General features: G+C 40.6%; 1 protein-coding gene across 1 annotated transcript in view; it reads left to right on the top strand.

Annotated features, from left to right (window-relative positions):
- Nucleotides 1-15,220, top strand: part of LOC146579893 (basement membrane-specific heparan sulfate proteoglycan core protein-like) — a 36,733-nt gene that overhangs the window by 19,304 nt on the left and 2,209 nt on the right. The window contains exons 9-17 of the mRNA XM_085268022.1: nt 2,732-2,998; nt 10,903-11,175; nt 12,017-12,281; nt 12,762-13,045; nt 13,182-13,454; nt 13,660-13,959; nt 14,100-14,357; nt 14,591-14,839; nt 15,015-15,122. Of these exons, the coding sequence (XP_085124148.1) occupies nt 2,732-2,998; nt 10,903-11,175; nt 12,017-12,281; nt 12,762-13,045; nt 13,182-13,454; nt 13,660-13,959; nt 14,100-14,357; nt 14,591-14,839; nt 15,015-15,122 (2,277 nt within the window). The remainder of the gene's footprint in view (nt 1-2,731; nt 2,999-10,902; nt 11,176-12,016; nt 12,282-12,761; nt 13,046-13,181; nt 13,455-13,659; nt 13,960-14,099; nt 14,358-14,590; nt 14,840-15,014; nt 15,123-15,220) is intronic.

Genomic DNA, 15,220 nt, shown 5'->3' with positions numbered 1-15,220 from the left:
TAAGAAAGTGGCCTGATGGGTCATGTATTCCGTGTATTCCGTGCCACAGGTTGAATGTAGGGGTGCAACGATACACAAAATTCACGGTTCGGTTCGATACTTTGGTTTCACGGTTTGATATTTTTTCGATACAAAAAAATGTTCATGCCTTTTTAATTTGTCATTTATTAAAATTATAAATATATATTTTAACTCAGAAGTACAGATTTAAAATTTAATGTTGCTGAAACAACAAAGTAATCAAAAAAAATATATATATATATCTGATTGAGGAATCACTCATCTTTGGAAAAGAGAGTTTATTACAGAGACATGGCTCTTTCCAAAATAAAAGCTATACTATACGCTTCTTCTGGGCTATATTCTCAGCAGCATATTAAACATATCAGGTCCCCATAAGGAGAATCATGTGCTAACGGCTGTCTAAATGACTCGGGTAAAGTTTGTAGCATACGTGCTTGTTGTTTTTGTCTGCTTCCACTTGTCTTTGCACTAGGATGATGTCGGAGTAAATGTGCAGTCATATTCGTTGTGTTCCCACTAGTGCTGTCAGCGTTAATCTCGTTGAAATGACGTTAACGCCACAACACGGCAAATCTCCGTTAACGAGCCACTGCGGATCGCCCCGTGCGTGGGCCTGGATGGCCAACATGTTAACAAGCAAACTGCGCTAACGCAGTAGTTCCCACCCATGTAATTGAGCATTGCGTGGCATATCCAACATACTGTTTTACTTTTGTCCATGACGCGCTTACCTTCAGGGTCATACGTCACATGAAAACCAAAATAGTTCCAAACGCCACATCTGAATGAGGGTGGGGGAGGTTCAATTTGCCATGTTGCAACGAGCACTTAACTTCTGTCTCGCTAGCTTGCCCTACGCTCAGTGAATCTGCGTTCGACTGCTCCGCCTAGGCTGCACTGTCGAGCGCAGATCCACTGAGCGCAGCGCAAGCTAGCAAGACAGAAGCTAAGCTCAACACAGACAGCATCGTCAGAAGGAAAGTTGATAAAATAAATTAAAAATTTTGTATTGTTCGATACATATGCGTACCGAACCGAAAGCACTGTATCGAACGGTTCAATATCGATACGAGTATCGTTGCACCCCTAGTTGAATGTTGTGGTGAAGACAGGGACCGCCTCTCTCTGCGTATGTGCGAAGCAGCGAGTGAGAGTAACATCTGCAGGAGGAAGTTTACAGAGTGAGAAAAAGAAAAGTGTGTTTATAGCAGCAGCTACTGCAGCCAGAGAGAGTCTGACAGGCCCAGCTGTGAGCCACATGTTAGTATCCAGCTGTTCACTGTGTTCACCGCCTCCAGAGGAAGAAAGTGTGCTGCTGTAACCTTCCCACGCCTCTCTCCATCTCTGCACTTTGCCATAAGTTGACCCAGAGCAGAAAGCTAGTTAGCAGCTACGAGCCAAACTCAGAACACTGAGCATCAGCCAGAGGTCTCCGTGGGTCAGAGCCGTGGATCTGGAGATAAACCTGCCGTTCTGACACTCACGTCAACACGACAAAGTCTGCTTTCCACAAGGAAACAAATATCTCTTGAAGGTGTTACAAATGTGCACGACATGATCAACAAGCAATGATTTGTACACATTTGTTTCACACCGGGACTTGAAAGCAGCTCACATTTGTGGATCTGTGTGAAGCTGGCAGTTAAATTAGACTCAAAACCCCACGTGGGCACGAGACGTGATCTGTGCGTGTCAGGTGATTCGTCCACATGTATTTAAGGTGTTGTGAGCTGTGTATTATCACCAGATATGCTGTTATTGTGCAATAAATATATTTATGTTTTCGACCCTGAGCTGATGTATTTTATACTCAGGGCTGCCCGTGGCTGCATGAAAACAACAGAAGATGATCGCTCATTGAAACGGACTGAAGACATAATTATATACAAATAGTTTTCATGATTATTCTTCTTATTTTACAATTATTGGACCACAGCTACATTTTATTTACTTATTCTGAACTCAAACAGACCTGCAGAATGATGCTTTATTTAAAGTAGGCCTGCACAGGCCTGTGCTGTTTTTCTCCTCTTTAAAAAGTTCTTAAAAGGTAAAAAAGCTCTTCTTCTTATTAAGACATCTTGTATTGTATTAAGTATATTTATTATCATCTCTGAATTATGGACGATGAATTTTAAAGAAAGAAATCTGAAAAACAATCTGGACGTTAAAATTTGTGCCTCAATGATCAGCAGTTACTCAGGTTTGTGTCGACACATTTGTACAATAGTTTGTGTGAACTGGAGACCTGAAAAGTTGCACACAAATCACTGCACACATCTGTAAATCTTACTTTCTGCTTGTGAATCATATTATACACAGTTGCACCACTTTCAAGGTAAATTTGTTGCCATAAAAACAAGGATATACTGTCCACCTTCACTCCCTGTCTCTGTAGCTGTAAGTGGTTCTTCAAAGGGAAAATGCAGCTGTTAGCTGTAATGTTAGGATTTGTAGATCACTTTATAAATGTGGAGTGTGTGGAAAACAGGCTGTGTGAGTCAGATACACCGGTGGGCCACCACACACGTGTACCACACGGTAAATAAACGTAAACACTGATTTTTAAATCCAACTTCAGTTACAGCCAAAATGTCACCAGGATGCAGTAAATCTTTCTCCTCTGAACAACAGCAAAAAGAAAGTCAGGCTTCAAAATGACTTCATGTTTCTATTTGTGTCTAACTGGATATTTTTCTGTGAACAGTTCCCAGTAAGCCCACTGTGACCCTGCAGCCATCCTTGACTCAGATATACAGCGGTGAGACAGTCACTGTCAGATGTGAGATTCAGGGAGGTGAAGGAGCTCAGTGGACGTATGAATGGAGAGCAGCCAAGTCAAACACACCTCCAACATCCAATGAATACAGAATCATCAGAGCTACTGAGTCTGACAGTGGAGGATACAGCTGCCGGGGCAGGAGGGACTATTTCTTCTCAGAGTGGAGTGATATCATCACACTGACTGTATCATGTAAGATCTTTCATCCAGATTATTTCAAATTACTTATTGTGTTAATCTAACCTTTAATTGGGAAAATGAGTCATCTGCCTATTAAATAAAATCACAAATCAGATGTTAATTATTTTTTATTCTAGTAGACTTTCAAACATGATAACAGACAGTTTTTGTTTATATTTCAAAACTGATCATTTAACCATTTGTGGACAGGCTGCAGTCTTCAGTGTCCACGAACAGCATGTTTAACTGTCTGACTGGATACTTTGTAGCATCGTGAGCTCAGAACATTCCTTCCGCTAACAATTAGCAAAGCTAGCTGGCCAGCAACAGCAAGCAAAGCATCAACACTGATCATTTTATTAAGGATGAAAGAATTTAGACCATTTTTAACTCTCAGTGATGCCACATGTGTTCTTTTGAATTTGGTACCTGAAGCTGAGTTTTAATCCAGATTACTGAGGATTCTGACTGTGGTAGCCGTGATGCTCCGACAATCCATCAAGCGGTGTAGCTTTTACCAAAGTTGTACTAAAACATTTTTTGACTGATGAGCACCACGTACCACATAAAACCGGTTCGAGGTCAGTAAGCACAACTACAATTCATAAATAAAGCGCACCGGATTATAAAGTGCACTGTCGATTTTTGAGAAAATTAAAGAATTTTAAGTGTGCCTTACAGTCCAAAAAATTCCATACTTGGAGACAGAAAAACAAGGTATTTTAAAACTTTACTTACAGTGTAGAGCACTAACATTGCTGCTTGTGAGTTGAAATTCATGCTGGGATACCTGGCTGCCCCACGTCCATAGTACCATCAGTTCATAGCAGCGATTTTCTAATATCGATCTGTCCTGACTTACTGTGCACGGTAATCAGTCAGATGTTAGACAAGAGGCAGCGCTAAACGAGATCCTCCAAAACTGACATTTGGACTCCATCTTTTTTTTTAGTTGAATAAAACTCAACAGACTCCCATGTGGTCTCATTTTATTGGAGGCTTTATTGGAGTCTGTCAGCCTCTCTGATTTTTTAGTTTTTCTATGTCGATCAGTTGTTTACATCATTGGAAATTAAATTATAGGATTACAGAAAACTACCTAAACTTGAACCATGTCAGTGATGACTGATGGTCACGGTGCTCTCACAATAACAGACACCATTCAGTTTAGTGTCACTTTTGACTGTTATTAAAGGAAAATGCAGAGAGCACACAAAACATCTAAAAGTAATTTGTTTGTGTAGCATTCGTCTTTGAATAGTGAAGCTGTAGGCAAGGCAAGGCAAGGCAAATTTATTTGTATAGCACAATTCAACAACAAGGTGATTCAAAGTGCTTTACAGAGACATTAGAAACAAAAACAAATAAAAAGCATGATTTAAAATTGATTAAAACAAGCAAACAAACAAACTAACTAAACACACACATTTCACACCTGTTCGCGCGATCTGAACCCTTATCGTAAGGGGAGCTACCAGTCCTACTGTGGACGAGCTACTTTCTATTTTAAATTCCCTGAATTTAAAATACTATCTAGACCCAGTCTAGACCCAGTTGGGGAGCTACCCAGAGCTCTAATCCCACACCTGTTCGCGCGATCTGAACCCTTATCGTAAGGGGAGCTACCAGTCCTACTGTGGACGAGCTACTTTCTATTTTAAATTCCCTGAATTTAAAATACTCTCTAGACCCAGTCTAGACCCAGCTGGGGAGCTACCCAGAGCTCTAAACCCACTTAACAAACAAACAAACAAACAAAACAGTATATAAAATCAAAACAGATAAAATCAGAACAGTAGATAAAATCAGTTTTGAAATTTAAGCTTAACAAACAAACAAAACGTATATAAAATCAAAACAGATAAAATCAGAAATAGATAAGATCAGTAGTTAGTGTAAGTTTTGAAATTTAAGCTTAAAAGTGTGGATTTGGTGCTTTATTCAAATGCAGCTGAGAATAGGTGAGTCTTCAACCTGGATTTAAATAAACTGAGTGTTTCAGCTGATCTGAGGCTTTCTGGGAGTTTGTTCTAGATATAAGGAGCATAAAAGCTGAATGCAGCTTCTCCATGTCTGGTTCTGACTCTGGGAACTGATAAAAGACCGGATCCAGATGACCTGAGGGATCTGGATGGTTCATACTGGGTCAGGAGGTCATTGATGTATTTTGGTCCTAAACCATTCAGAGCTTTATAGGCCAGCATCAGAACTTTAAAGTCTATCCTCTGATGGACAGGCAGCCAGTGTAAAGACCTCAGAGCTGGACTGATGTGGTCCACTTTTTTGGTCTTAGTGAGGACTCGAGCAGCAGAGTTCTGAATGAGCTGTAGTTGTCTGACTGATTTTTTAGGTAGACCTGTAAAGATGCTGTTACAGTAATCAAGCCTACTAAAGATGAACGCATGGACTAGTTTTTCCAGGTCCTGTTGGGACATCAGATCTTTTATCCTTGAAATATTCTTGAGGTGATAGTAAGCTGATTTTGTTATTGTCTTAATGTGTTTTTCTAAGTTTAGGTCTGCATCCATCACTACACCCAAATTTCTCGCCTGGTTTGTGGTTTTTAGATGTATAGATTGAAGTTCTCTGGTGACCTGTAATCGTTTTTCTTTGGCGCCAAAGACTATTACTTCAGTTTTGTTTTTGTTTAGCTGGAGAAAATTGTGGCACAACCAGTCATTAATTTCCTCAATGCATTTACCAAGAGCCTGTACAGGGCCTCGGTCTCCTGGTGACATTGTGATATATATTTGTGTGTCATCTGCATAGCTGTGGTAGTTTATTTTGTTGTTCTTTATAATCTTTGCCAGTGGGAGCATGTAAATGTTAAACAGAGGGGGTCCCAAGATGGAACCTTGGGGAACTCCACATGTGATACTTGTCTGCTCGGATGTGAAGTTACCTATTGATACAAAGTATTTCCTGTTTTCTAAGTATGTTTTGAACCAGTTTAGTACAGTTCCTGAAAGACCTGCCCAGTTCTCCAGTCGTTTGAGTAATATGTTGTGGTCAACTGTATCAAATGCTGCACTGAGATCCAGTAAAACTAGAACTGACATTTTTCCACTGTCTGTATTCAGACATATGTCATTAAACACTTTTGTCAGAGCGGTTTCAGTGCTGTGGTTCTGTCTAAAACCTGACTGGAAGGCATCGTAGCAGTTATTCTGTTTTAAGAAGTAATTGAGCTGTTGAGAAACTGCTTTTTCAATGATCTTACTTAAAAATGGGAGATTTGAGATCGGCCTGTAGTTTTTCATTTGTGTCTTGTCAAGATTGTCCTTTTTCAGTATAGGTTTGATTACAGCAGTTTTTAGTGGTTCTGGAAACATACCTGACATTAAGGAAAAGTTGACGATCTGTAACAGGTCTGACTCTAAAGTCTTTGAGACCTTTTTGAAAAAACGTGTTGGCAGGACATCTAAACAGCAAGAGGAGGAGTTCAGTTGACCTAAGATGTCCTCCAGGTCTTTGCTGTTAATCGGGTGAAACTGTTTGATGGTGTTTAAACAGCTTTTTGGTGGACACAGTACATATCCTGGATCTGCTGTTGATGTACCAACTGCTTGTCTAATCTTTTGGATTTTGTCTGTGAAGAATTTGGCAAAGTCATTGCAGGCCATGGTTGAATGAAGTTCAGCTGCCACTGGCACAGGAGGGTTTGTTAGCCTGTCAACTGTAGAAAATAAGACCCGAGCATTATGACTGTTTTTAGTGATGATGTCAGAGAAGTAGGACCTTCTTGCACTCCTCAGTTGTAAATTATAATTGTGAAGTTTCTCTTTATAGATGTCATAGTGAACCTGGAGGTTTGTTTTTCTCCATCTGCGCTCAGCTTTCCTACACTCTCTTTTTTCATTTTTCACTAGTGTGGAGTTTCTCCATGGAGACTTTTTCCTTCCAGAGATAACCTTCACCTTAATGGGGGCAATGGTATCCATTACATTTAACATTTTTGCATTAAAGCTATTGACGAGCTCATTGACTGAACCTTTGGACAGGTCAGGGGTTAATGGGAAGACCTGGTTAAAGATCTCACTACTGTCTTCAGTTATACACCGTTTTGTGATCACTGCTGTTGATATATTTGTGTGGGCTGAGATTTTACTTTCAAAGAAAACACAGTAATGATCAGATAAGCCCACATCAGACACAGTAATGTTTGAAATGCTCAGGCCTTTGGAGATCAGTAGGTCAAGAGTGTGTCCTCTGTTATGTGTGGCCTCTGTTACATGCTGAGTCAGCCCAAAGTTGCCCAGAGTGTTACTCAGGTCTTTAGTCCCTTTGTCCTGAGGGTTGTCCACATGGATGTTAAAATCCCCAACAATAATTACACAGTCGAAATCAACACAGATCACAGACAGCAGTTCACTGAGGTCATTAAAAAAGTCTGTGCAGTATTTGGGAGGCCTGTAAACATTAAGAAACACAACTTTGGATGGGGCCTTCAGCTGTAAAGCCACATATTCAAAAGACTGAAAACTTCCAGGAGATAGCTGCTTACATTGAAATGATTCATTAAATAAGACAGCAACCCCTCCTCCTCTCCTGCTCGCCCTGACCTCACTGATAAAACTGTAGTTAGGAGGGGTCGTCTCGATGAGAACAGCTCCACTGTTACTTTGGTCCAACCAAGTTTCAGTTAAAAACATAAAATCAAGGCTGTGCTCAGTGATTAAATCATTAATTAAAAATGTTTTCCCAGCTAAAGATCTAACGTTTAATAAAGCCAACTTAAGTGTTTTAGAGGCATTACTTGTCCCCTCGTGTTTGGGAGCAGTCTGTGGCACACAAGGTATGTTTACTATATTTAAAGATCTTTTAGAGTGCAGCTCTCTGTGTTTTGACCAGGCCACATGTCTCCTTCTGTCACCTAAAAGTACAGAAATTTAGTGCAGTTTTGTATGAAGACACTCAGTCTAATGCAGGGTCAGCAACCTTTTACACCCAAAGAGCCATTTGGACGCAATTTCCACGCAAAAGAAAACACTGGGAGCCGCAAATACTTGTTGACATCTAAAATGAAGATAACACTGTATATATTGTTTTTTACCTTTATGCTTTGTGTGAACAACTAAGGTGTGTTGCTTATGAAATCCATGAAGTGCTACAGAGAAACTTACATGTTATTTATGTAATGAACACATTTTGAACTCTTAAAGAAATATAACAAAAGGAAAGACACCCAGCTGAACTAAAATGATCCGTGTAGCAAACAAAAACTGTTTTGAGCCTCCAGCCTTATATCACCTTTGGGCTTTTGGAGCCTTGACCTGACTTTTAAAAAATAATTGGAAAAAAAGCACTATGCTGCTAAAAGATGAAAAATAGGTATTTGCAAAATTCTGCCTAAATATGTATTTTACCTGGTCAATGTGTGTGGCGGGGTGTGGTCTGAAGCGCTGCTGCAGGGGAGGCGGACGCACCTGAGCGGCACCCGCAATCATGCCTCGCCGTCTTAACGTCTGTGCTCTCTATGCTGTTGTTGGTGTGTGTCGGGCTGTGAGCTGAAAAGCTACAGCCGGCTGTATGCGTACAGCAACCGTGTGTGAAAAGTGGTCAATAAAGAGAAGCTGTAAAGTGTGTTCATGGAAACATCGTTGGGTCTGCCGTGATATGTTTACAATGGGACTTCTGCTCCTGAACCTCTGTGCACAGCGTCTGCAAATCAGGGCTGTATGAAGTCACTTTCATCTTTACGCAGGACTGTAAGATGTCATCTGTGAGGGGTGAGCGGTGTTTGTTTTTAACATAGTTCACGGAGGAGAACAGCTGCTGACATAATGTGGATCCAAAGATCCATAATTGGCCTACCTGGGGTTGAAAGTCTCGATAAATGCATGTCGTTTCAGCAGGTATGACGCTTATTTTGAGCGATGAAAAAATAATAGAATATAATTGTATTTTTATATTTCAAGATCACAATAATCTTCCAATTTAGAACTACAAGTTAAAAAAGAGCTAACATAAATAAAATACACTTCAGCTAAATACTTCTAATTTATTTTCCCAAACCACGCGGAGCCGCACTATAAGGACTAAAAAGGCGCATGTTGCCGACCCCTGGTCTAATGTGTCACATGCAGGCAAATATTTTTTGTTTGGTGCTAGAAGCTAAATGACTGAGTGAATGTGTAAAGTGTGATCATTACTATAACAAAGTTCTTCCTGAAGCAAGTGACAATCTGATAAACTTTTCCCTGTAAACACAACAGCAAGTAAACCCAGAGCCACACTGACAGCACAAAGTTCAGTCATACCAGCAGGGGGCAGTGTGACACTGAGCTGCTCTGTGGAGGGCTCTGCTGGCTGGAAGTTTGACTGGTTCAGATGTGATTCAGAGTTTTCTGGAGCTCAGAAAATAGGAGCTGGAACATCAGAGCACACGATCAGTATTTCAGAAGGAGGCATCTATTACTGCAGAGGAGGGAGAGGAGATCCAGTTTTCTCCACAGAGGACAGTGCTGCAGTTACAATTCAGAAACAAGGTGAGGGTGAAATTTTGTTGTGAAATAAAACGAAACATCATGATTAAACTCAAGTAACAATTTATAAATATGATTTATGATTTTTTCAGTTTAATATTTGTATTTATTTGTTTGTTAGGGAAAGTTATGGCTGCTGTGAAACTGCAGCACAGCTGGTCTCAGATATTCACTGGTGAGACAATCACTCTCAGATGTGAGATTCAGGGAGGTGAAGGAAAGGTGTGGAAATATGAATGGACAGCACCCAACACAAACAGCCCTCCAACATCCAGTGAATACAGGATCAGCAGAGTTTCAGTGTCCCACAGTGGAGACTACAGATGTCGGGGTAGCAGTGACTATCTCTTAACAGGATGGAGTGATGCCTTCAGACTGACAGTTTCATGTGAGTTGGACCATGATTCATGCTGACATTTCACATTTTAATGTTTACATCTATCTTAACAGGAAAACTCCAACAATGATCCAGCTGTCTGCAGGCAGCTCAGGACAACAGTTTTTCTCACTGTGCAAACAGAAAGGAGAGACACCATGGAGGCTCTTAAAATATCAGCAATGTAAAGAGGAATGTACAGAGATGACAGTTTGATAAGAGAATGATAAATCAGTGAAATCTTTAGTTTGTTAAACAGTCTAATGTGTCACATGCAGGTAGGGATGGGAATTGATAAGAATTGATTGATTCTCATTGGCTCCACTTTGAGAGTCGCCACCATCTCTAAGCAGAATATCAAAGACATTCATGCAGATTAGAGGCTGTGAGGTCAAATGTTTGTGCATGTTGGAGGTATTTCCCCTCTTTGTTGGAATCAGTGTTGGGATCATTTCTCAAAAATAGTAAAGCAAAAAAGTTCTTACACAAAATCAGCACAAAGAGACTTTAAATCGGTCGTCATGGTGATTCTACTGTAGAGGCATGAACAGGTAGAAACGGAGCTGCAGCCTGACTGCTCATCAGTTTCTTACCTGTTGAAATTCATCACTCTGGGTTATTGGCTAGCTTAGTGTTAGCGTACTGTCTGTGCAGGTACTTTGAAGAGCTGAAGTTGTGTTAACAGTTGATCACGTTAATGCAGTTGTTTCTGTCCTGCAGCAGTCTCCACTTTACCATCGTTCCCATCCTTTGTGCAGGAACAATAAAAGTAATTTCTGAACCACCATTTTCCTCCTTTGATACAAACTGGAATCAGCTGATCGTAGCGAGAGTGCAAGAACCAATAAACAGGATTAATAAGCAAGTGGACTAACAATTCCCAGGACTGGGACTACTGTGATCCAGTTCTCTACTCCCATGACTACATGAAGGATTAGCAATTTCTGTTTATGTTTTTAGATTAATTATTCAGCGAATGTTTAAAGTTTGATCAGTACTGTGACAAGAGTATTCTTGGTAATGATTTAATGTTTTACTTTTTGTTTCTTCAACAGCAAGTAAACCCAGAGCCACACTGACAGCACAAAGTTCAGTCATACCAGCAGGGGGCAGTGTGACACTGAGCTGCTCTGTGGAGGGCTCTGCTGGCTGGAAGTTTGACTGGTTCAGACGTGATTCAGTCTCTTCTAAAGCTCAGCTCATGAGAGGAAATGAAGCAAACAGAGTTATTAGTGTCTCACAAGGAGGTCTGTACCACTGCAGAGGAGGGAGAGGAGATCCAGTTTACTACACAGAGGACAGCAGTGACATCACAGTTAGAGAAACTCGTGAGTTTAATTATTTTATTTCTAGAGGTCATATAGCTGTGAGTTTATTAACCCTTAAATAAGAAAATAAATAAGAAAAATGAGACCTTGGAGTGAAAAGTTTCAGATTTTGTTTTAATACCAAACAACAAAACAAATGTTTCTGTGTTACAGTGTTGATGTAAACACCAGCCGTACCTGCAGGTGTAAACATGAGACTGTGCTGTAACAATGTAAACACTGTATATGAGAGTTGTGTTGGATCTGATTGTTCAGTGTTCAGCATGGTGATGGCTGAGGGATCAAAGCTGTTCCTTAGTTTGTTAGTTCTTGTCTTTATGGCTCTGAAATGTCTGCCTGAAGGTAGACGTTCACACAGTGCATGACCTGGGTGAGATGGATCCTGAAGGATTTTCTTCGTGTTCCTGAGACTGCGGGAGCTGTGCAGGTCTTCAAGTGAGGGCAAAGGATGGCCGACTATCCTCTGGGTGACCTGTATAACCCTGTGGAGCTATTTCCTCTGTGCTACTGTGCAGCTGTGCTATACAGTTCTTCATGTAGCACAGTATGCTATCAAAAACCAGCTACAGGTCAGGGTGTTTGAAAATATCTCAGCACATCCTGATGAAGCAGTCCTGCCTGTGGCCTGGTTTTCACTGTCTTTGTGCTGTTTGTAGCTATTTTACAAAGTGGGATGTGGCCGTGATGAAAACAGTTATCAGTGGTCAGACTGGCCCGAGGTGTGGTTTAACCCTGTAGCCTGTTGGAGGTTTATTTTTTTCACTCACGTTACTCTCATGTTTTAAACAGCAGAATTTTTATGTTTCTATTTGTGTCTAACTGGATATTTGTCTGTGAACAGTTCCCAGTAAGCCCACTGTGACCCTGCAGCCATCCTGGACTCAGATATACAGCGGTGAGACAGTCACTGTCAGATGTGAGATTCAGGGAGGTGAAGGAGCTCAGTGGACGTATGAATGGAGAGCAGCCAAGTTAAACACACCTCCAACATCCAATGAATACAGAATCATCAGAGCTACTGAGTCTGACAGTGGAGGATACAGCTGCCGGGGCAGGAGGGACTATTTCTTCTCAGAGTGGAGTGATATCATCACACTGACTGTATCATGTAAGATCTTTCATCCAGAGTATCTAAATAAGGAAAAAGCACTTCTTCTTTCTTACAGCTTTATAACTGTCTTTCATGTTGGTCAGTAAAATGTTTAGTTTTTATTCCAACAACAAAAACCTGAACAGCAGCTTTTTATTCACAGTGAAGAGAACAAAACATATGAGAGTAACTTCTCTGCTGTGCAGCTCTAATACATGAAAGATGAAATGCAGAACAAATGCTGGATCTGTCTCAGCTGCTCCACCACATCCACTAAGAAACATTAAATCCACTGATTGTTCCTCATGTGTGTTTTTAACTTAGAAATGCAGCAAATTAAATATGAAAGATTAGTGTTGTGTTTGTGTGATAGTTGTACAGTTTGTTGCAGCTTCACCATTAAAGTTATGTCATATTTATTATTTCCATATTTCCACCAAGTTATTTCAACTGGTTTGATTCAGTCATTGACTTTTGTTCTTTTTCTAAACTGAACTGCAGATAAACCAAAGGCCAAACTGAGAGCTGATAACACAGCTGTTCCAGTAGGGGGCAGTGTGACCCTGACCTGCTCTGTGAACCCATCATCATCATCTGGATGGAAATACTACTGGTACAGAGATGAGAAATCCTCTGAAGCCCTGACCACACAAGATGCAGTTTTCCACTCAAATGGACAAATCAGTGTCTCACAGGAAGGACTCTACAGGTGCAGAGGAGGAAGAGGAAACCCAGTTTACTACACAGAGGACAGCCAGTCAGTCAGGATTGGGAAAACTGGTCAGTTTAACATGAAGTCAGATAAATTCCTGATTAAGGAGGAAGATGAAGAGATTAAGGAGGAAGATGAAGAACAAAAGGCATTAACATTTTTGACATTCATGTGTTTTTATTGTACTTTCTTGAACAGTAACAGCCTCAAACAGGCCTGTTGTGACTCTGTATCCAAACTGGTCTGAGATACACAGAGGAGAGACGATCACTGTCAGATGTGAGATCCATGGAGGAGACACTGAGTGGGATTATGAGTGGGAAACAAACAGCATGATAAAAGCTCCAAATCAAAATGAATACAGGATTAGATCTGCTTCATCATCCAACAGTGGAAACTATCGCTGTAAGGGCAGAATGAAAAGTTCACAGCATGAAACAACAGAGTGGAGTGATTCAGTCACACTGACAGTTTCTGGCAGTAAGTAGAGTCATAGTTCATTTAACCTGGAAATAGAAACAGTTTGTAAAAATGTGTTTTTATTAGTACATGTTGAGATATTTGACATGTTTAGATAGTCTCACTCTTAAAGTTCATCATAAATATTTGTGAGCCAACATTTTAGTGACATTGAATTCAGAGTTAAGAGACGAAAGATTGAGAGAAAATCTTTGTTGAACAGATGAACCCCGTCCTGTCCTCACTGTGTCTCCATCATGGCTGAGTCCTGGAGCCTCAGTAACTCTGAACTGTGAGGTTGAACATCCGTCTGCAGGATGGAGCTTCTACTGGTATAAAGCTGTTCCTGATCTATCAGAGAAATCCTCCAGTTATGAGCTGCTACCTGATGGCAGTGGGACTGCACAGGACTCCTACATCATTCATGGACAGACACACACAGCAGGATATGTGTGCAGAGCTGGAAGAGGAGACCCAGAGTATCACACTGATCACAGTCAACCAAAGTTTGTCTGGTCTGCAGGTCAGTTTGAGGAATTTTAATCTTGTTGATAATTTGAAAGTCTGTAAATCTGGCTGCATGACTGTCACGTAGATGTTCACAGTGATATTTTGAATCCTAACATCTGTGAGCTTTGTCTCTTAACTGCATGTCGTTTCCAGATGTTCATTCAGCAGCGTCTCTCACAGTGAGTCCTGACAGAGTGCAACACTTCACCTCTGACTCTGTCTCACTGACCTGTGAGGGAAACTTCACTGAGTGGAGAGTGAGGAAGTTCTCTGAGGACGGCCGACTCTCTGACTGTAGGAGAATGACTGGATCCACATGTGACATCAACACATCAAAGTCAGATACTGCAGTGTACTGGTGTGAGTCTGGATCAGGAGAGTTCAGCAATGCAGTCAACATCACTGTACAGAGTATGTTATTATACATTTACTTCTTGGATTTTAATGAGTTAGACATCAAATGTGTATTTCTCCCATTATTTTCTTTGTGGCATAAAGTATTTTTACCGTAGTCTTTAAGTGTACAAGATCAGATCTTCATGATGAACATTTGTACAATCTGTTCTTATTATTGTTCGTCAGCTTTTTCTCAAAGTGTGCACCAGCTGATGTGACTGAAACAATTGTGTGTGATTGTGTCACAGATGATGGTAATGGTCCTATCCTGGTGAGTCCTGTTCATCCTGTGACTGAGGGAGCTTCTGTTAGTCTGAGCTGCAGTTTGAGAACACAAAAAATACTTTCCAATGTGTTTTTCTATCACAATGACAAACTTATTGAAAATGATCCCCGAGGGGAGCTGAAGATCTCTGCAGTGTCAAAGTCTGATGAAGGTTTCTACAAGTGTCAGTACTCAGGAAGAGAGTCAGCACAGAGCTGGATGTCAGTTAAAGGTGAGCAGGATCAAAACATGTGATGGATTTTTATAAACCAATGACTGAGAAGGAACGTTAGATTGTCTGATTTAAGTCTCAAAGTCACTCTGCTCTACTTTATAAATGCATTTATTTATAAGATTATAATTTATTAATAATTAATTGCTATTTGCTGTTACAGTAACTGTGTCAGGAGCTGACAGCTCTTCGTCTCCTGTGTGGTTGATGGTTGGACTGGTTTGTGGAGTCTCTCTCATTATTATTCTCCTGCTCTTGTTGCATCGCTGCAGACAGTCCAAGTGTAAGAGCCTCTTTTCTGTTTTTATTATTATTCATATTACATTAGGAATCTTTCAGGGTTACTAAACTAAATGACGACTTTATTGTAGAAATTAAACT

Source organism: Mchenga conophoros, linkage group LG3, assembly GCF_057382185.1.
Source record: "Mchenga conophoros isolate Kocher_MC1m ecotype Shallow Benthic linkage group LG3, M_conophoros_male_GT1.1, whole genome shotgun sequence".
Lineage (NCBI taxonomy): Eukaryota > Metazoa > Chordata > Actinopteri > Cichliformes > Cichlidae > Mchenga > Mchenga conophoros.
The sequence above is the reverse complement of the archived record's forward strand: the minus strand, read 5'-3'. Positions and strand labels throughout refer to the sequence as shown.